Source organism: Pyrgilauda ruficollis, unplaced genomic scaffold, assembly GCF_017590135.1.
Source record: "Pyrgilauda ruficollis isolate IOZ18807 unplaced genomic scaffold, ASM1759013v1 scaffold4, whole genome shotgun sequence".
NCBI classification, from domain to species: domain Eukaryota; kingdom Metazoa; phylum Chordata; class Aves; order Passeriformes; family Passeridae; genus Pyrgilauda; species Pyrgilauda ruficollis.
The window spans coordinates 20220952-20241329 of NW_024525489.1; the positions used below are offsets into that span (position 1 = coordinate 20220952).

Sequence of the window (20378 nt, forward strand, 5' to 3'; positions counted from 1 at the left end):
ACAGCAGCTGGAAAGCATGTTCCTGCTTTAAAAGAGCATCTCCCTCCCCACTGTAGAATCCCCGAAGGTAAGAGCCCAGTGTGTGTCTCAGACACTGATAACTGGATGGCTGTGGAGCCAATGAATCAGACAGGAATCCCACCAGACAAGAATTCTTGGTAATAACAAAAGACTGTTGGCATTAATACACTGTGAAGAAAAACAAGTTGTGAGTGGAGAAGGGGGCCAGGAGGAGGTAGGGCACCACTTTTCTCGGACAAACATCCTTGCTTAAGTTCTTGGAGATAAGCACAACAAACCACAGCGCAAGCACAGGAATGAGGCCAAGACATGGGCATGGGCTGTAGGAGGGATCAAGGCCACTCAAGACCCTTGATAGAACAGACTGTGCATGGGAACTAATTTACGCAGAAAGAGAGAAACGAGTCTTCAGGGCAGGGAAACCTAGCCATAAAGAGGTATCCCTGCCCTGAACATCAGCTGGATCCCTTTCTCTTTCCCTTTCTCTCTCTCTTTCCCCTTTAATTCTTCTCTTCCTTTCTCTATTCCCTCTCCCCCCTGCCCTTTACGCAAAACCCCCTGCCGTGCGCTTTTCGTGCATGTCAGGGACTAACTTACACCAGCTGCTATGCCCAGTGCATGATTCCCTAATCAAATCTTGTTTTCTGCGGGCCCTATTGCCCGGCTCCCTTCCCTCCAAGCGCATTTACGAGACTGGGATGGATCGTTTCCCCTCCAGGCCGGCTCGCCCGACCGCCGCTTCCGCATCCCGCTCCCTCCGACGTCACCGCCGGTGCCGGGCCCGCCCTGCTGCCGCCGCGCCCGGGAGCCGCACGCCGTGCTCGCCCGCCCGCCCGCAGGTAAGCGCGGCCACCCCCGGCTGGCCCCGGCCGCTCCCTGTGCCTTTGGGCCTTTCCCGAGGCCTTGGGAAGCGGGGAATCCCGCTGGCGGGAGGCAGGGCCGCTGTGCATGCGTTGTGGGCGCTGCTGGCGTTGTTAGCGAGCATTATAAACGCGGTTTGTGGAGTCGCAGCGTGGTTTGGGGTGGAAGGGATTTTAAAGATCGCGTTATTCCAACCCCTCTGCTGTGGACAGGGACGCCTTCCACTACAGGCGAGGTTGCTTAGAGCTCCATCCGGCCTGGCCTTGAATGTTTAATGTATGACATGTTTACGACTGGCTTACGTGTAGGTGAGAAAAAGAACATGGGCTGTAGGCTTTTTTTTGCATTTTTTGAGGATGGATGTTCTGTGGGCAGTAAACGGTTACATGTCTGTTAAAAATTGGGAAAATAGTGTTGAAACTTGAGGAGCCTTGGGAACTTGGCAAAGTTTTTCAAAGAGAAGGTAGAGTGTGCATATACAGGCTGTGAGCACAGTTAAGCAGCACCTAACAGAAGGGCAGGTGGCACTTAAAGTTATGAGTACCCTGTAATGAAACATCTGTAGCTCTCCTGTTGCTGCAAAGGTCAAAATGTCCCCTTCCTTACACTTTGTCACAGCTTTCTGACCACAAGCTTAGCTGCTGCCAACATCGTGGAATGGACTTCCAGTAGCAAATTAAAATTTAGATGATGCTGATTAAAAGGCCTCATTTTTGAGACAAACAAAAATGGAAGAACTGGATTTTAGAATCAGCATGGAAATGTGTCTGGCATATTTCTTGGTTTTAAAAGTATAAAAAAACCACTTCAAATCTAAAATACATGGGTATTGCTAATCCTGTGGCAGTATGACATTGGTAAAGAAATGAGAAAACACTCAACCCAAAGCTCTTCTCCAAAGTGTGAGAAATTTGAAAGTAATTGGTAGAATTTTCAGGCTTCATGTCAGAAAAACAGAAACCTTTATGAAAAGTGCCTTTCTCTTTGAAGTGGCTTAAGATTTTTAGCGTTGTTTTTTTCATCTGTGGTCTGCTTTTCCTCTAAATAAATAAACAGAACACCAGAATGGACTGGCCACCATAGCTCCAGGTAGATGTTTTTTTTCCTGCATCAGTAAAATCCATGCTAAGAACACAAACATCCCACAATTACTAAATTATATTGAACCAAAAAATGGGTAAACATGCTTCTAATATGAACAGCCAAATAAAAATAACAGTTAGCACAGCCAAATAAAAACCAGCTGAAAATACATGTGAATTGCTGTTCAAAATGGTACAGAGAGGCACTACACAAATTACAAATACAGAAAATTACATTATAGTAAAGGAAGTGCTTTTTCATGCATTGTGGAACTAGTGGCTAAAGGAAACTAGGTCAGCAGTTTAAAGGGATTGGAAAAACCTCTTGGCTTTAATTCTGGATATTCATATTCATGGTGCTGATATCAGTGGAGAGTGGCAGCAGGTTTTAGAAGTAGTAAACTCTCCATAGTTTTCAAGTATACAGGAGGTGCAAACTGCAGGCAGGTCACTTCCTGTTGCTGGAAATTTGTAGGACAGAAGTATTCAGTATTGATTGTTGTCCCCACTGATTTGTCCAAGGAGACAGACTTTTGCTGCACAAGAAGTTCCTGGTAGGTTTTTTTTCCTCTATGCAATTAGTAAATATGCATGAAAAGATGAAATAATCTAATTACCTAATCTGATTTTTATTAGGTGAAAAATCTGAAAAAAAAAAAAAAAGGATTGAGCTAAGTACAAAGAAAAGGCCTTTTAGTGCTTAAGGAATACGCAAGAATTAACATGATGAGCGGATTGCAATATTTAGCAGAATCTAAATCGCTTTTTTGTCTTCTGTTTACACATTACTAAATATTTCAAATACACCATTTTTATCCCGAACTTGCAGTTTTAATTCCAGTTGAAAACCACATTCATGACGCTAACACTGAGCATTTTTCATTTCTGCTTAAGTGGTTTCCTATTGCCGTGTTGACAGATGCATGTAGCTTCCACTGTGTTCACAATGTATCTTCAGCAAAAGATACACAGAGGTGCTTCTGGCCTAATTAGAGTTTGTATCTTTCAGTGTGACAGGGCTTTGCTGGGGTCACAGAGCCCAGAGCGGGGTGTGAGCGGGAAGGGAAGTTTGGTTTTGCTTTTTAAGCCAGCTGGCAATTGCTTTCGAAGGCTTGTGTTAAATCACCTCTAGATATATTAAAAGATTATTCATAAAAGCCACCTGAAAATTGACTGCAATTTCTATTTTTCCTGGGTGTGCTTTTCTTAAAAGGGGTCTCTAGTTCTTCTCTTCTTTCTCCTGGAAGATAAATATAGCTAATTTTGCTAGTAGTATTGTCCACAAACATCTGTATTCTGTTTTTATTTAAAATACCTTCATATGGCATTTAACTTGGTTGTCTCTTAGATCAATAGCCATGTTAACACTACAGCAAACTGCTTTTGATTGTCACCTGTGTAGTTGTTTTTATAGAGTCTGCAAAAAATGACGTATTTTCTCTTTCTCCTTTTCATGTTTGTGTCTTTTCTGTGGTTCATTAATCATGTCTAATATTTCCCTCCCTTTTTGCAGTTTGTGTTACCTACTTTGGTTTATAGTGTACTGATATGTTGACTGCAAAGAGAACAAGGTTTTTCTTGTGTTCTAAACAGAAAATGCAGTCCTCTTTCTGAATAAATGAGAATTTATTCAGGATTTTTCAGAAATTTCAGATTATTCAGAAATTTTGCACCTATGGAAACTAAGAAACATTTTTTCTAAACAGACCTAAATGCAATGCATAAATTTTCTCATGAAAATGGCTTACTTTTGCAATCTAAAGTCCTTTTCTTCCTCAAATACATATTCTTGTGGGGTTTTTTCCCCAAAAATTACATGGCAGCTCAGGGTTATTAAAAAGGAAGTTTGTTTCTGGTAAGTTGGTGTTAGGAAGTTGTGCAACATTTTTCATCACAGGTTTTTTGACTCAGTGTCCTTAATCAAAGTAGTAAATTTATTTTGTACTTTATGTTTATGGGTTATGAACCTTTTTTTGCATTCTCAAAATTTAAGATCTTTGAAGTGTTACCGTTGTAACAACCACAGGTTATGTGTTGTGCATCATAGGTCTTACTGCTTGATAATGAAAATTTTGTCTTATTTCCTTCAAAATTCCCCATTGTTTGCATTACTTATCTAGCTAGATTTTTTCATTACTTCTCTTATCTGAATATTTCTACTATCCTTAATTTTTAAAGTGAGAACTCAGTGCCAATAAAATCTGGTAGAAAGTCAGTAAATTCAAATCACATTGTAATTAACATTGTAATTCTAATTAACACTGTCTTCAGGGACTGACTTAAGTTTTTGCTTATTCAAAATACAAAAAGAAACACTTGAAGAACTTTGAGGAAAAATTTGTTTGTTATTTAATAACTGAAACATAACTACTGAGGGCAGTATAGCTTTTGGAGTCATGGAGTTCCCTCCCTTCTATCCTTTGCTTTGTCATTGTGCAGGTGTGAGTACAAAAGCCATGTGTTGATTTTGGCAGAAACAGCTTTGTGGAGTTTCTAGTGTACACGTTTTCTCATGTAGTTTGCTCTTGTTAAGGTTACCAAAATTGTTTTAGGCTGTTGACTTTTGCCTCATTGTTGGCTTGTATATCCTTCTTAGAGATTAGTTATGCTGAAACAGCAGTGTAATGAAAAGACAGAGGTCCCTACACAGCAGGAGTAGGAACTTGCTAGTTCCTGTGGAAGTGAACAGAAAACACAAGTTTAATAAATTCTTCCCGCTCCCCAGGCAGAAGCAGCAGACTTAGCAGTGCAGGGTTCTGTACACAGGCTAAAGGGCAGCCTTGTTCCTTTGAAGTTCGATTGTTGGAGGTTAAGATTTTTCCTTTTCTTTCTTTTTTCTTTCTCCCATGGAATTTTGTCCCATTTGTTGTACGAGACAGTAACAAGCCCTACTTATGAGAGACAAAAGAAATGGCCAAGGTGGGGAAGGGTGCGGCTGGCTACTCTCTTACCCGAGGGGCTTTTTCTTGGGAAGGGCAGAGATACGGTGAGATTGTGGCTGGGGTGTGAGGGCTGGGCTTCACCCCGGCCCTCTCCCTGGTAGGCGAGGGACAGAGGGACAGAGGGACAGCCGGTCTGTGGGCGCTGCCCGGAGGATTTGCTGCCACTGCTGCTCCTACCGCAGGTGAGCCTTTGCTCCTGAGAGCAGCTGATGAACTGGGACCTAATTAACACCCGATCCGACTGGAAAGGACCTTCACCATCTATTCGGGTGCCTCGGGGCAAAGCCCGGGACCCTGACCCTCTCCCGCATCCTGGAGAGCGCGTCTCCCTGGCTGCTGCTGCCCAGCCTCGCTGCTTTCTGACGCTGCCTCGGGCTTTTTTGCTACACTCTTACCCAGCAGCCGACCCCCCAAAGCTCCGGCTAAAGCTGCGGGGGTTGTCTGTTACATTTTGTTTTGTCCCAGGGGTGTGCCTGCCTCTGCAATCCCCTCTGCCCCTCCGAGGTTCCCGCCGCAGCCCACTTCGCTGTCCATCCCGCCATCACCGCTGAGGGGGGACGCGGCCGAGCTCGCGCCGCAGCGCCCCCTGCAGGCGCGGGGCGATCACGGCGCCCGCCCCGCCCGGGAGCCAGCAGCGCCCCCGCCGGCCGTGAGCGGAACTGCACGCAGGGGGCAGCGCCTGCGGCCCGGAGCGGCGGGGCTGGGTTTGTGCTCTGCCGCGTTATCCTTGTGCGGACTAGTAAAGGCCTAGTATTGCTTTCCCGTATCTTTGCCTGGAATCCCTATATTTTCAAATTTATAATAATTTGGAGGAAAGTGGGTCATATTTTTTCATTCCAAAGGAGGTTCCCTGCCTTCTTTGGCAGACACCTGTCTTTCAAACCAAGACACCGATGCAGATTTTTCCCTTTCCTTGCTAATAGTGTTGAGTAAATACTCAGTAAATGTGAGGATAAACATAATTCTTTCTGGTTCATGAGACAGCAAGGATAGCAAAATGTGTTTCAGACTGTATTAGTTATCTTTTCCTTCTATGTTCCTATTCTTCTTCTGTCTTATTCCCTAAGTTAAGTTATTCCCTAACTTGATATACTGAAAAGAATTTCAAATATGTGACTGTTTATCCTTGTAAACCACCTCCAATTAATTTTGGTAACACATACTTGCTACAGGCTTTTGTTAGTACTCTTTTTTATTCTTGCTGGTGCTGGATACACTGATTAAGGGAGAGAGAGAAGTTGGAATTTATCACTATGTTCATGCCTGCCTGTCAAATCAAGACCATAGTAGGTCGGTTAAGTACTGCAGTGATGGAAAGACCTGTAGGTGATTCTTGGATTGGATTACCTCTCTCCCTGTTTGTGTAAGTGTAGGGAACATGTGTTGACGCACACCTTCTAACCAAACTTGGCTGTATTAACGACCAGGAAAATCTAGTTGCTTTTGTAGTTTTGAGGGTTTTTTAATGCTGTATTATATGACCAAAATTAAAAACAAGCATTGTTTCTGAACCCTTTTAATCAACCTAACATGGCAGATTATAAACCAGGTGGCCAGAGGGGTAGAACGAAACACAAACAGTGTTATTGTGAATGTCAGAAATAATTGTATTGGTATTTTGCCTTTCTGTGGGCAGCAACTTGTGGATCCAGCTCAGCTTTCTTCCGTGGGTCTGCCACAGCTGACAGAAGCAATGCTTATGTGTGTGGTGTGTGGGTTACGTGCTGGGGTGGGGAGGGGACCTTTAGCATGGTTGGCATTGTGATTCTGAACTCAGTGTGAAAACCAGCTCTGACCAGGATGAGCAGTCATGCAGCTGAGTAGGATTATAATTCTTAACTGTGTAAACAACAGTGGTGAAACTGGGCTTGTTAACTGCCTGATCATATTTCTGAAATCACACGGTATGGTTAAAACTGAAATTGCAGACAAGCTTGAGTAGCTCCACACTGTTTTTTCTACCAATCGTCTTTCTTTTTGACCTGCAAGAGACAACATAAATAAAAGGAAACCTCTTTCACACATCTCATGCTCTTGCCAGGGAAAGGGAAAGATCAAATTGATATCTAAAACAAACTGCAGTGATGCGACAGCTCTTTGCTGTGTGTACTGACTGTGTGGCTTGGTGTTCATAGATAAAATGCAGCCTCTGTACTTGGCACCTGGAGAGTGGGATTATCACTCTGAGTCTAAGAAAAGTCTGCAGTGATCCAGGTGCTCTCACTGTTCTCGATGCAGCTCACCAAATAGGCAGGAAAATTACATATTTCTTCTCTTCTTTCCTTAGAACATTTGAAAAGTTGTTGCTCAATAGATGTTGTAGAAAATAACATAGCTCTAAGTAACATTAACTCCCCAAGATAATACCTGATTTATGATTTGAATTAAAGATATTGATTGCAAACCAGCAGCCAGATGGCTTGGCAGTAGCCATACCATGGTACTATGAATTCTGGGAACAGAAAAGGGGTACTTTGGGATTTTTCACATCTTATTTCCCAATTGCTGTGCACTGATGTGTTGACAAGATTGCGAGAGTATTCTGAAATCCCCAAAATCAACTCAGCTTTGTTACAGGTAGAGTTATATTGCGGATTATAATACCCCTTAGGGACTTCAGAAAGCTGGATACAGGGTTCACAAGAAGAATTTTTTGGACCTACTCCTAAATGAACTGACCATGACATAACTGGTGCTGAAGTAATGTCTCTTCCTAAGACAGACTGAAGCCCATTGGTTCTGTTTGTGGTTTGGGGTTTTTTTTGGTTAGTTTTGTTTTTGTTTTTCCTGATGTGCTGCCTGCTGCTTGGTGTAGCTCTTTCTGTAGTGTGATTTATAGAGCACTTATTTTAAACATGCAAATAATTTCTTTCTATCACAGATCATAAAAAGTAAATACTGTTTTAGGACTGTTGCAAGAATAGGTACTAAAGTCATGTAAATTGTAATGCTCCTTCGTGCCATTTTGCACAGGAGTTAGGAGATATCTCTGAAATTGCAGGACATTTAACAGTGTTGCTGCTGGCATTATCTGCTAGAACTCTTCACATGCAGGCTTTTCTTATAATGTTTAATGAATGAATGCTAATGCTTTGTGTTGTAAATTGCAGTCTTTTAAATACCTACAGTCTGTAGGTACTTAATGAAAAGGATTATTATTTTTGTTTCCACTTTCCAGATGGAAACGTCAGAAGATTATAATAACATGGAAGAATACCCCACTGAAATTCATGATTATCTCACAGCATTTGAAAAGTCTCTTGGCTCTGTAGATGAGATGCTGAAGACAATGATGTCAGTTTCTAGGAGTGAGCTTTTGCAAAAGGTAACTTATCTTCCTTTTGAAACTCTTTTCCTTGTTAATACACAAATACTTGAGAGCCTGAACTGAAATAAAAGGGTCTGTTAGGCCAGCCACTGCACTGAGAAATAACAAAAATTACTCCTACACTTGACACTTACTGTTAAGTCCTTTCATTTCTAAGATAGTCTTACAAGCTCAACAATGCAACACATGCTCTTCCAAGCTGATAAGTGATAACTTTACCAGTGAGTCATTTAGCTCAGGGACATTATAGCTTATTCCTGACCTTCCTTAACATGCTCGTCCATAATGGAGAGGTCACTCACATTTTTGACTGAGACTTCTTCACAACAAATTGAATGGAACTGGTGTACCCATCAGGATGTGAAGGTGAACTGGCAGAAGTGGAAATTGATCTGATTCCAGAAGTCTAGACTTGCAGAACCTGAGCTGTCTCCTCTAGCTATGCTATAAGCCTACAAAAAGTGGCTTTTTATCAGAGCAAGGTAGTGCCTGAGAATTTCATATAAGCATCTCTGTCTTGTAACATGTAAAGCCTAATGTGTAATTTCTTTCTGTAAGACAAGAAAAAGGCAACACATGAGGGAACTTCTTTATCCTGTGAGAATTTCTTACACAAATAAATTATGAAGAAAACAGTCTTGACAACACAGATCTTTTGACAGTATCCATGTTAGAACTAGTGAGCTCTACAATGATGTTATCAGAGTTTCTGGAAGTCATGTAGGACTAAAATAATAAATTGACTTTGACAGTCAAGGGAAACAAAACCCCTTTCATTACCTTTATCCTTCTTTTGCTTTATATCCATAAGTATTCTGACATGCATTGAAGACACAGTCTGCTATGTGTAGTGTTAACATTCATTGATTGTATATTGATGTTTGTGTTTCAGCAACTTTTAAACTTTTTTCCCCCTTCCATTTAGCAACAACTATTTTGAATTAAGTTTCTGTGGAAAAATGGGGACTTAATTTCTGACTATGGGAGCAGTAGTACAAGAGCTTCATGCTAAGGGATTTTGCTTTTGGTTTATTATGGGCCTGTGGCATTGAATTCAGAATGGGAGAATTACATGAATGCTTGGAGAGGAGAGAATGAGTGGTCCTGTGATGGCATGGAAATAAGGCATAAACACAGTCTCAATGAACTTGTGATGCAAAAACACGCTCCTTCATTGGAGAGGAGAGAATGAGTGGTCCTGTGATGGCATGGAAATAAGGCATAAGGTATTTTGTGATGCAAAACATGCTCCTTCGGTGTGTATTCTTTTATTAATACATTTACAATTATAAAATGTGCACATTACCACAATCAGTGCCTATCTTGCTTAAAATTCTTCAAATATGATGTTGGTGTTTTTTTGTTTTTTTTTCATTCTAGTTAGATCCTCTTGAGCAAGCAAAGCTGGATTTGGTTTCGGTGTACACATTAAATTCTATGTTCTGGGGTAAGTATGTGGTAGAAAGGAAAACGTAGTATTTATTATTACCATTCGAACGCCTAGACAGCCACAAACACTAAATAATCATATCTCATAGCCAAATAATTAAAACCTTGTAATTACCCTGAGGACCCACATTCTTGCCATCCATAGGGTAAATGACGTTGAAATTCTGAATCAAAAATCTATATTTAGAAAAGCTAATTTTGTACATGTGTGAGTATGTTTCTGGTTCTTTTGTGGCAGCCTTTTCTGTTCTTTAAAGGGCTGAAAGTTTAGCCATTTTAGTTGTTAAATTTTAACCATTTTAGTTGTTGAAGCTATTTTAGTTGCAATATTTAATAATAATAATTTGTCAGATACTTAGTGACACCATTAACAATTCTTATTAATGATTTTGTGTGGAAGCTTTGGTTTTCCTGTGTGACTGCTTGATAGGGTCCTCAGTCACAGACAGCCTTCAGTTTCAAAACAATCTTGTTTTTTTTCTTGTAGTATACTTGGCTACCCAGGGAATCAATCCAAAGGAACATCCAGTGAAACAAGAACTGGTGAGTTGCTTACCCTGCATGCATCCTACTTGTGCAGGATGGTTAGCCCAAATAGAATTTAAAAAATGTTTGTATCTACATTTAAAAAATGATACATTGCTCTAATAGCATGCAGATGCTACATGGTGTTATATAACTATTTATATGCCCTGCTGAGCTCTCTAAATTTAGAAATTTTTTACTTTTAAACAGTACTGTTTAAAGTGAAGTGGTAGAGTCTGCTGAAATTAGAAAAGGATGATGAATGATATCATCTTATCTTTTCTTTTTTTCCACCTTTGGTTGAGAATTGGATTCTGTGCAGAGCAGCTTTTCACTTGTATCTGTTAAATGGAAAAATGTTGCAGTCCTGATAATAATTTATAACTTCCAGTATGGCATTTTTTATTTCTTATAAATACTTGGAATCATGTTAATCTCTGAGGCTGCCTTTTCTTACTTTTGTGTGACTCTAAAAGTAGTGTGGTTGATTTACTAGCGAAGACGGGAAAGTGCCCCCTCCCCCTTCCAAGCCCTCCAATAATTCATTTTCTCAGCAGTAAAGAATCCAGTTCAACAAAGCTAAAAGCTTTTTTGGCACCAGTTATATGTGTATTGTCCAGTAATTCTGCATTAGTGACATATTTACGACCTATAATAAATCTTTAGTTTTGTCTCTATATTCCATTTAGATGCATGACTACAGTATAGAAGGCCAGCTATCTTGAAAATTCTGCTGACTTAAAAAACTGAATCATTTAGCCTGAAGAAGAAACAGAAATCAAAACTTCTCACTACTCATTTTAATTCCTGAATAAATGAAAATACTAAATCTCAGCAGATGTAAAATAGTTAGCTTAAATGTAATCCTTACATAACCATGGAATGGGAGAGAGGACTAAAAATGCAGAAAGATAGCCTGAATATCAAGAATAGTTCTATTTTTAAATTTGTGAGGTTTTCAGTAGTCTAGACTGTATCATATTAAAAAATGCATCAGTTAATACTTCATGAGCTTTCTGTCAGTTTTTTGTTCCTCCTATGTTATATAGTTTCTGAATATCATGTTAATTTAGTGATACTAAGAACTTTTATCTCTTCTGCTGTGGATATTTTATGTTTGTATTTTGCTTCACAACTGCTGTTTTAACTCCGAAGAAAGAGTGAATATTTTCCTAGCCTAGATTGTTACTCGGGTCTCTTTTCCTTTTGCAAGTATCGAGGTTGAATGAATGCAGATTTCTTCCTTCCAAAGGCATTGTGATGTTTTTATTCATGTGGAAAGGGAATTAAAAAAGACTGTTCTGTCATGATTATTTTGTTTGTAGAATTGCTCTCCTTGTATACATACAGGTATTCAAACTGTATTAACAAAACGCTCACTCAGGCTATCAGAATTAATTTCTTTTGTCAAGTTGACATTTTCCAGCTCCTTTTTCCCATGTTAATACATATAGGTTTGCCATCTGTTCTCATTAGCCATCTCAGTCACCAAAGAAATATTACAGCCAATCATGATTTCAGACCCTGTAAAGCCCTCCTTGTTAAAGCTGTGTTTCTGATACAGAAAGAGTGGCTTTTGACAACTTTTTGACAGTTGCTTAAAATGATCACTGAAGAGTTGAAAATCAGTTATGTAGTGTAAGTCTTGTAACTTTTGTTCCAGATTCAAAGAGGTGGCAATGACTGTGAGAAATGTGTGGGTTACATATCAAAATTTATTTTAGCAGTATCCACATGTGTTCTGTTAATCCACATTCATAATTCAAGTATCAGGTAGAGCACTACATATATGTGTACATATATATTTATATATTACTGTTGTTTGTATGACAGTAACATCCAAAGGCTCTACAGTTAAAGGCCATATTAGGCTAAATATGTATACCTGAAATCTGTAAACCAAATTGTTAAATATTTTGCAGAGTTACTCTGAGTGTACTCCCTTATGAGTGAAGAGAAGCAGGCACTTATCAGAGGGGGTTTCACATCTTAAAGCTGCTTAGTACCCTCTCAAAGTAATTTTCTTTATTTGTTGCAGAAGCAGATGAGGATGAGTAGGCACATAAATGACATTGTTAAGCTGGGAGTGTATACTTTTGTGGGGCTGAATCCAGGTCATGGTTTCGCCAAAAAAAAAACAACCCATAAACACCAAATAACTGGTAGGCCAAGATATGTCAAATAAGCCTGCCCTTTTCCTTGGAAATAGGCCTGTATTGTTATTTATGGCCATAAAATGAACTTCTGATGTGGCTGGAAATTCATCAGGCTGCCCTAAATAAGTTCTTTGATTAGACCCCTTGACAATTTCAGGAACTTAACCCCTAGACTTCTGGGCAGTTGTATGTGTGATGCTTGTACCATCTTCAATTTTGTGTAAGATGCCTTTTTAGCTTTGTTTGGACTTGCTGATTTTTTAATTTTTTTTTTTTTTTTTTTTTTGTGGACAGCAGTCAGGCAGTATAATGCATCCATAAATGTGTCAAATACCTAAATATTACTTTGGCATTTTTATGTAGGTCAAACTCCAAACTGAGTTCAGTATTTTATTTTCTAACTTAGCTTGCAAGAACAGTTCCCATATCTCTGCAAATTAGATGCAGAGTCTGCATCTCTGTAGGACTGTGTGTTCCTGTTATAGTGGGTGTCATGCAGATGGTGTGGTAGGTACCTGTGATGGAAAATATGCTAAAGGGAAGACTCAAGTTTGCAAAGGGCCTGGTATATTTATTTAAGTAATACTATTCTTCTAGTTATTATAGTTCTAGAAGTGTACAGTGTGGAGAACTTCTACTCATTGATTCATTTTAGCAGTAATCTTGGGAGAATGGTTTGAAATACTTTTCTTTTTTTTTTTTTTCCTCCCTAGGAGAGAATAAGAACATACATGAACAAGGTCAAAGAAATAGCAGACAAGAAAAAGGCATCCAAACTTGATAAAGGAGCTGCTTCTAGATTTGTAAAAAATGCACTCTGGGAACCAAATGCAGAAAATGAACATACTTCCAAAACTCCTGCTAAGGGAAAAAAGAGACAGAGGGACTAAGTCTTTTTTTCCCCTCATAAGAATTGCAGAGACCTAGAACTTACTTGGAAATGTTTTGCATACTGCATGCATCTCATAGAAGTGCCGTATAGCAGATTAACTTACAAATTTTACAGGATTGTATTTTGTCCAGAACACTTGTCACTGAGGTGATCACATTTAATGTGTATCTAAAAGTGCCGTTTGATGCACATTGGACATTTCATTACTCAGTTGATAATGACCTGACATATACTTGCTGGTAATAAATACTAGTGATGTTTTGCTTATAATGCCTATGAATTCAAATTTTTTAATGATTTATTGACACTTTTTTATATGTCCTCAATCTCCTCAGTATTAAAAAGTTTTAAACACTGCTGTCCAGTGTGTGGTGTTTATGACAGAGCATTGTGTGAAATGCCATATTTTTAGAGTTTTGTAAGGTTTATTCACTGTGTTGAACTCTTTTCAACTTGAAGGTGTGCAATTTTCCCTTTCTTCTGTTGCCTCTGAGAAAGCAGGGCTTCAAGGGCCACAAGCAAACACCCTGGATTCTGCTCTAAGCCTCTGTCTAGTCAGTGAAAAAGTTAGATGTTTCCTAAGGGCAGTTTGTAGGGTCCAAAGAAAAGGAGCAGGCTGGGGATGGCTATTAGGAAGCAGCACATGCAGGAACTTGATGGAATTTTGGCTGCAGTGCTCATCCCTTAGTGCTAATGCTGGGATGGTGGGAGTGCTCTGGGGTGGTGGGAGTGTGGCCATCTATTGGTGTTTCTCAAGTCTTCATTAGGGAAAGCACCCTCTGGTGCAATAAAAACTACTGCTCCATCTTGGAAATACTGTGTTTTTCATCAAAATGTGAAGATTAGTTTTTTAGGAAGGCTGGGGTGCTAGGTGAGTTCAGCTTTCAATATGCTGCAATGCAAAGCTCAATTATCTGCCCAAAAGCTATTTAACAATTATGAAGGAAAAATAGATGATTTAGCTCAAAAAATGCAGTATGGGTAGCAATTCACAATCCATACAAGTGTTTGGGAAATGTTGTTAGTGTGAAGGACTAAACTATAAGAACAAAGCTCTAGCACTGCAAGCTGAATGATGCTCAGTGGATGGTTGCTGTCCTTGGCATTGTACTGCCGCAGGCAATGCAGAGTGTGAACTAAACTGAATTAGGTATTAAAATGATGGTTTTTCCCTAATTATTATCTAAAAATACGCATTTGAAAGGAAAAATTCAATGCATTGACAAGTTTATTAAACCCATTACATGTCTAGAAACTTTTTTAGTGACTGGTATGAATTTACATGTTTTTGTTTACAATAAACTCTTCAGGTAAATAGCAATGAATGCCTTCAATCCATCTAACAAGAGAACTATTTAGATGTGGGTACCTAACCTTGCTGCCTCAAATCCACAGGACTGCTTATGTGAGTATGCATGTCAAAGGCCTGTAAGAAGCTAAAATGACAGTGCTTTATTTCTTCAGGTTGATGTCATGGTTGTGTCAAATGAAGGAGCTGCTGGATTTGGGAGTCCAGAAAAAATAGGAAAGTTGGGAGAGATTTTTTTTTTGTTTGTTTGCTTTTTCAGTTAAGGTTAAAAATTCAAAAGACCCAAAGGGTGTTCTTGACCTTGTTTGTTTTTTTTTGTTTGTTTTTTCAGTTAAGGTTAAAAATTCGAAAGACCCAAAGGGTGTTCTTGACCAAAAGTAACACATTTATGTGAAGCAGTTCTTCTAAATAGGTTTGGATGCTGTTTGTTTGGAAGTCTTTGTGCCCTGTCTTGTACCCCTTTCAACCTGACACTGCAGATGGCAGTGTTAGACTGTTATAAATAGACTTATGGTCTAGGTGTGAGTGTTGAGGTCTGCATGTACAAAACATGAGGTTGAAAATGTTAGTCTCAAACACACTGATCTAAAAAAAAGAAAAAAGGTCACGTATTCTTTGGACTAGTGGGGGAGAGGGTTGGAGGATAGAAGTGGTCTGAAGTAGCACAAACCAGAGCACTTTAATATAGAAATTTTCTGGGAGATAACATCTTCTGCTTTGAGAGGCATTGTCTTGAGGAAATGAGTAGCTCAGCTTGTACTTATGTGCAGTGCTGTTAATTAAATGGGGATTGGAGGACATTTCCATTACATTATTTTCCTCTTAAGCTTCAATTATAGGTTTTGTTTTAAAAGGATAATTTCTGAAAAGGATCATAATTCATTGTCCAGCAAAGTACACAGGTTTCATTGGTAAATGTTTAAACAAGAGTAATGCAAGGCTATTAGCTGAGACTTACTGAGGTAGAAGTCCATGTGGCATAATTAATTATATGCAGGTATTTGACATTTGTAATAGGACAGTTTAAATAGACATAGCATGTGCAATTTTGTGAATTTTTGTTTAAGGCTTGCATTTTTCAGTACAGCTGTTAATGGTGTGGATTGAAACTTTGGTTTTCTGACACAACACAACCCAGACATATACGCCACAAACTAAGAATCCTCACCCTGTGCTTATTGTTCACTAACAGCCCTATTTGAAAGAAGCTTGTAATCATGATTATGGATGCTAAGTGGTTTTTATATCATTGAAGTGATTACTTTGTTAAAGATTTTGTTTTGATTCAGACATGTAATGAGTGCTTGGAACTTTTTTTTCTTTTCACTCCTTGCACCAAGGAAGTGTTGAGGTTGGTGAGAGCATGTGAAGTTAGCAGCTGGGACTAGAATTTTGTATGAGGTCACATGAGGAATTTTCCAAGTTCACAGAAATATATTTCAGAAGAGAAATGAAAATGCAGCTCAGGATGTTAAATCCCACTCTTATTAGTGGCAAATAACTGCATAAAAATAGCAATTTGTCATTAACTGTCCTAGCCATTAAGGAGATTTTTACTGTAACAAAATGAATATCTGACATGAGGAACAAGGTATTCTCTGAGCTCTGTGAAGTTTACACAGATCTACTGCTAGAAAACATTTCTCTGACAGAGAGTTTACTGTGGCTGTGAACAAAGGGGGAATTTTCCTAGGGCTTAAATTTTCTGCCTTAAAAGTGCTTGCCATATGACTTGGGAAGTCAACAGATCAATGAGGCTCATTTCTACTCCTTCAGTATTTTTATTCCTGGAGAACTGCATTCCTAAGAGTTTTTTTTTTTTTGTTTGTTTGTTTGTTTTTGTTTGTTTGTTTTGTTTTTTTTTAATTAAAAAATAAACATTTTAATTTAAATATTAAAAAAAAATAAAAATAAAAGAGTCGGTTTTCCTGGTCTTGAAAATCAGTGCTAACATAGAGCTTTGTCAAAAACTGTCAGTTTTGCAGCTATATTGAAAATCTCTTCAAGCATATTTATCTGGAATAATAAAAGCTAAGCAAACAAAATTCTCTCAGGATTAGGAACTTTCTTGGGTTTAAGAGGGTAGACTGATACTCAGATTTAACTGCAGGGCTGGGAAATGTAAAGAGAAATCCTAGTTTTCATAGTAAATGACATACATTACCCAGGAAGTGATGGTGACCTGTTTCTGCAGCTCTGGAGGGAGAGACCTTGGTTACCTAGATCAGGACTTGTATCAGCTTTTGGGAGCCATCAACAGCAAACTCCAGTGTGAAACTGGAAACATGGGTGGAGTTACATTGGTGGAATTGGCTCCTCTGGCACAAGGTTTCCAACTTAGAAGTGCCAAAATAATTGAAAGTGGTTGCACCCCAAATGTATGCATGTTATTAGTTTTTCATAAACTGAGATATAAAGGTGTCAAAACAGGGCATTATTAGTTTGTGTTATTATTTCACTTTCTTAGACATTCACTTGCTAGTGACTAAAAAAAAAAAAAAAACGTGTTAAGCTACATCAGTTACAGAAAACAACTGCAAATTTTCATTTTAGAATCACACGATACATATTTGTTAAAAAATGCATTTATGTTCTGCAGTGTGACAGTGTAATTTTCTTCTAATCTGCTTTGAGTAGTATTTCTTACACAAAGTTTCAGAAAGTCCACATGAATGCTTTTGTTTTGCAGAGCACTCTTAGCATTTTAGCATTAGTGGTTGCTTGGGAATTTTTTTTCTTCAATTTATGCTTTCCAGTGGGATACGCTTGTGATATTTTATTGATAAAACCAGCAGTGTATCTTTTTGCTGACTTTTAACCTTTCCTGTAGAGAAGATTACAGATCTATGGAATATTTAGTGCTGGTGATCTAAGAAGCAAACCTTGAACTGCACTGTTTTCATCACCTGTACCAAAGGGGAAAGAGCAAAAGCTTGTTTTTACTACTAAGCTGAGTGAATATGGCATGGAAATATTGTAATGGCAAGGTATCAATTTGTAAAGTGATATATTTCAAAAGGGATACTAAATTTGACTGTGAATAAGAAGTTTTATAAATGGAACATTTAAGAGGCTATCTTTTACTTTTCAGTGTAGGGTTGCCTTGACAGGCATCATTTCAATTTGGCAGCCTCGGCAAATGGATGGATGCAATTCAGTATGATAATTCAGTATTGCCAAGAGGCTTCTTCTGAGTCTTGTGTGGACACGTTCCATGGACAAATTTAAAGTCTAAGTGATAGAAAATGGATTTGATTCGGCTCCACATTGTTTCAACTTTACATCACGACAATCTTGGTATCAAAGGTACCTAGAGAGCACATCCAAAAGAGTACATGAAGCACAAACTACTTTTTTAGTGAAGGGTCACCTTCAATTTATGGTGCATAACAATGCATAATAGTGCATAACAACGATCCAGAATAGACAGAAAAGAAGTAAAACTCAAATGTACCTTAGTAGAGTACTAATTCTAGTGGTAAATTCTTAGCTGCTGTTTGCCAGCAGAGTCTGTTAAAGTAAATGAGCAGCTGCTGAGTTCTGCAAGTGAAAAAGCAGTCTTTGATACTCTCTCACATGGTACGGATATTTCCATGAATGTGGTGTAGCATTTGTTTTCTAGAATGCTTTTTTCCCTTATCACATGAGGTTTTTTTTGCCCCCATGGGAACAAATGAGTCATTGTTTAAAGTAACAAAATTCCTGTCCCCATTATTGAAAGGTGAGAAGGAGAAATGCCTGGTAACAAATGCTGACAAGTTAGATAGCATAAACAATCTTTTTAATTTGTTGCCCTGGGCTGAAAGACCTACTCCCCAGCTCACACACAAGACAAAACATTTTCTCCTGTGAAGTTTCCATGGAGAGAGTGATTCCTTAAGGCAGTTAATCACATGGGATGCTGCTGTCTGAGGATGTACCATTACACATTCACCTGTGTGTTATAGATCACTTGGTTGTCAGGAAGTTCAGTGTTCAACAATACAAAGTGCATGTTACTGAAATGCTATTGTTAGAGACTCTGTATAACATCACAAGCTTAATTATCTTTGCTTTCAGTCAGTTTAGTTCTTGATTTCATTAAGGTCACAATAGCAAAAATCCAGTACAAAAGAACTGAGAATTTGTCTTTATGTAAGTATGAATGTCTTTATGTAACAAAACCAGCACTAAGATATTTACTTCCATTGAAATTTATTTGTCTGGTAAAGTCTACTTACTCCCTTCTTTGACAGTATTTGTTAAGTTTTGTTTACCTTTTATTATACACAGGACTTACTATTTGTAGTCCCACACAGTGCCTAAACTTCTTATGGTAATATGTTCCCAGATGTCTGTAATTTTGCCAGCTTTTAACTACTTGTATTGGTCTTTTTCATGTTTGGTCTCTGCCATGAGTGAATTCCCCCAAAACCAGAAAGTTGAGTAGTTCTTAGAGTTGTTGAAGAACACGTTGTGCAAAGTACAGGCCACATTGGAATGTCAGCTTAAAATTTCCAACTGTATTTTTCTAAAGGTTGCAACTCTCCTTCACTGAGGTGAAAATTCAAAATGCATTGTTAGGAGATTAAAAAGAAAAGTTATCTCAGTGAAAATTTACCCAGATAAGGGCTCTGGGGAACCTCACAAACTGCTTGGCCCTTACTCTGCTCATGTTCTGGTTTTGCCATGCACGAGAAACTCTCGGCACAGTTCTGAGGCCACAAATTGCTTAGGGAGGAATATGGGCTTGAAAATTAAAGTTCAGTACATCCCAGATGATGACAGGGCTCTGTCACATACTATATTTGAAGAATTGCAGCTCTAGTACAACTTTGCCATTTTTAACGGTGTTGTTTTAATGTAGCTTTATATTAATTTCAGATTTTAAAATACTTAATGTAGACCACAGATGCTCTTATATGTATCTGATTGCTTTACATTATGATCACTCTGGGATTTAGTTTTGTATCAGTTAAACTAAGGTGGGATTAACTCACGTGTGGCATCTCCCTAAGTGGTAACTCCAGTGTAAGGGTGCCTCTTTTCACTGTTTAAATGTGTTGAATGTATTAAAAAGCTGAAATTTTGATTTTGTCTCACCTCAGAGCATAAAGAAGGGTAACAGTTGTCATACTGAATTTATTTGTTTTGTAAAAGGAGGTGCATTTATTTTTATAAGCTGCGGGACCTGCTTCTTGCTTGAGCTGGTAAAATGAAAACTAGTTCATTTAAAGTATTCTTTTTAATAGGTGTTCTTGTGATGTGTAGAATGAAGTATCCTATTTTTTTGGAAGATACTCAGATCATTAAAGACAAAGAATTAGACCTCATCCCTCATTTATAGAATTACACAGGAGACCTTTGGTAGGTAAATGAGTAATTTCTGGGCATAGGTTGGTATTTCTAGGTGTACCTGTACTTTTTCCCCAAACCAGGGCAAACTGCCCAGACTGAGACTTATGCACCTTGCACACTTTATACCCACTTGCACAATTTAAAAGGAAGAAAATAAGCTTGGAAAAACCTTCTTGTTTTGTTTTGTCTTTTGCCACGTGGGTGAGGTTGTACTATGAGAAAAATTAAGGGCCAGATTTTGCCCATGGATTTTCTTGCACAGGTTTTCAGAATGCAAAAGGCCAGATTCTGATGTTAGCTACAGTGACTTCTGACCTGCAGAATTATCTGATGCTTGGATTCTTATGGTAAAAAGGTAAGATATAATTGAGCCAAGCCTTCAGTTAATGCATAATGGTAAGTTCATCTTGTCCAAAGAGAATTTGAGGTTCTAAGTCATTTAAGACAAAGCCTGAGCAGGGTAGCTGGCTGGCTTC

General features: G+C 38.7%; 1 protein-coding gene across 2 annotated transcripts; it reads left to right on the forward strand.

The window, feature by feature from the left end:
• The first annotated feature begins 803 nt into the window (after positions 1–803).
• On the forward strand, positions 804–13611 carry C1D (C1D nuclear receptor corepressor). Of its 2 annotated transcripts, none has more exons than XM_041477042.1 (5): positions 804–860; positions 8085–8231; positions 9615–9681; positions 10171–10226; positions 13078–13611. In XM_041477042.1, exons 2-5 carry the CDS (start codon positions 8085–8087, stop codon positions 13252–13254), a joined length of 447 nt encoding a protein of 148 aa, XP_041332976.1. In that variant the 5' UTR covers positions 804–860; the 3' UTR covers positions 13255–13611. The 2 variants fall into 2 exon arrangements, with proteins under 2 accessions (XP_041332976.1, XP_041332977.1); XM_041477043.1 differs by having other exon boundaries at positions 818–853; positions 8082–8231.
• Positions 13612–20378: the final 6767 nt, after the last annotated feature.

Coding starts and splice junctions, on each gene's coding strand:
- C1D (XM_041477042.1), top strand. CDS start 8,085: ATGGAAACGTCAGAAGATTATAATAACATGGAAGAATACCCCACTGAA. Junction 8,232..9,614: donor GGAGTGAGCTTTTGCAAAAG/GTAACTTATCTT, acceptor TTTTCATTCTAG/TTAGATCCTCTTGAGCAAGC. Junction 9,682..10,170: donor ATTAAATTCTATGTTCTGGG/GTAAGTATGTGG, acceptor TTTTTCTTGTAG/TATACTTGGCTACCCAGGGA.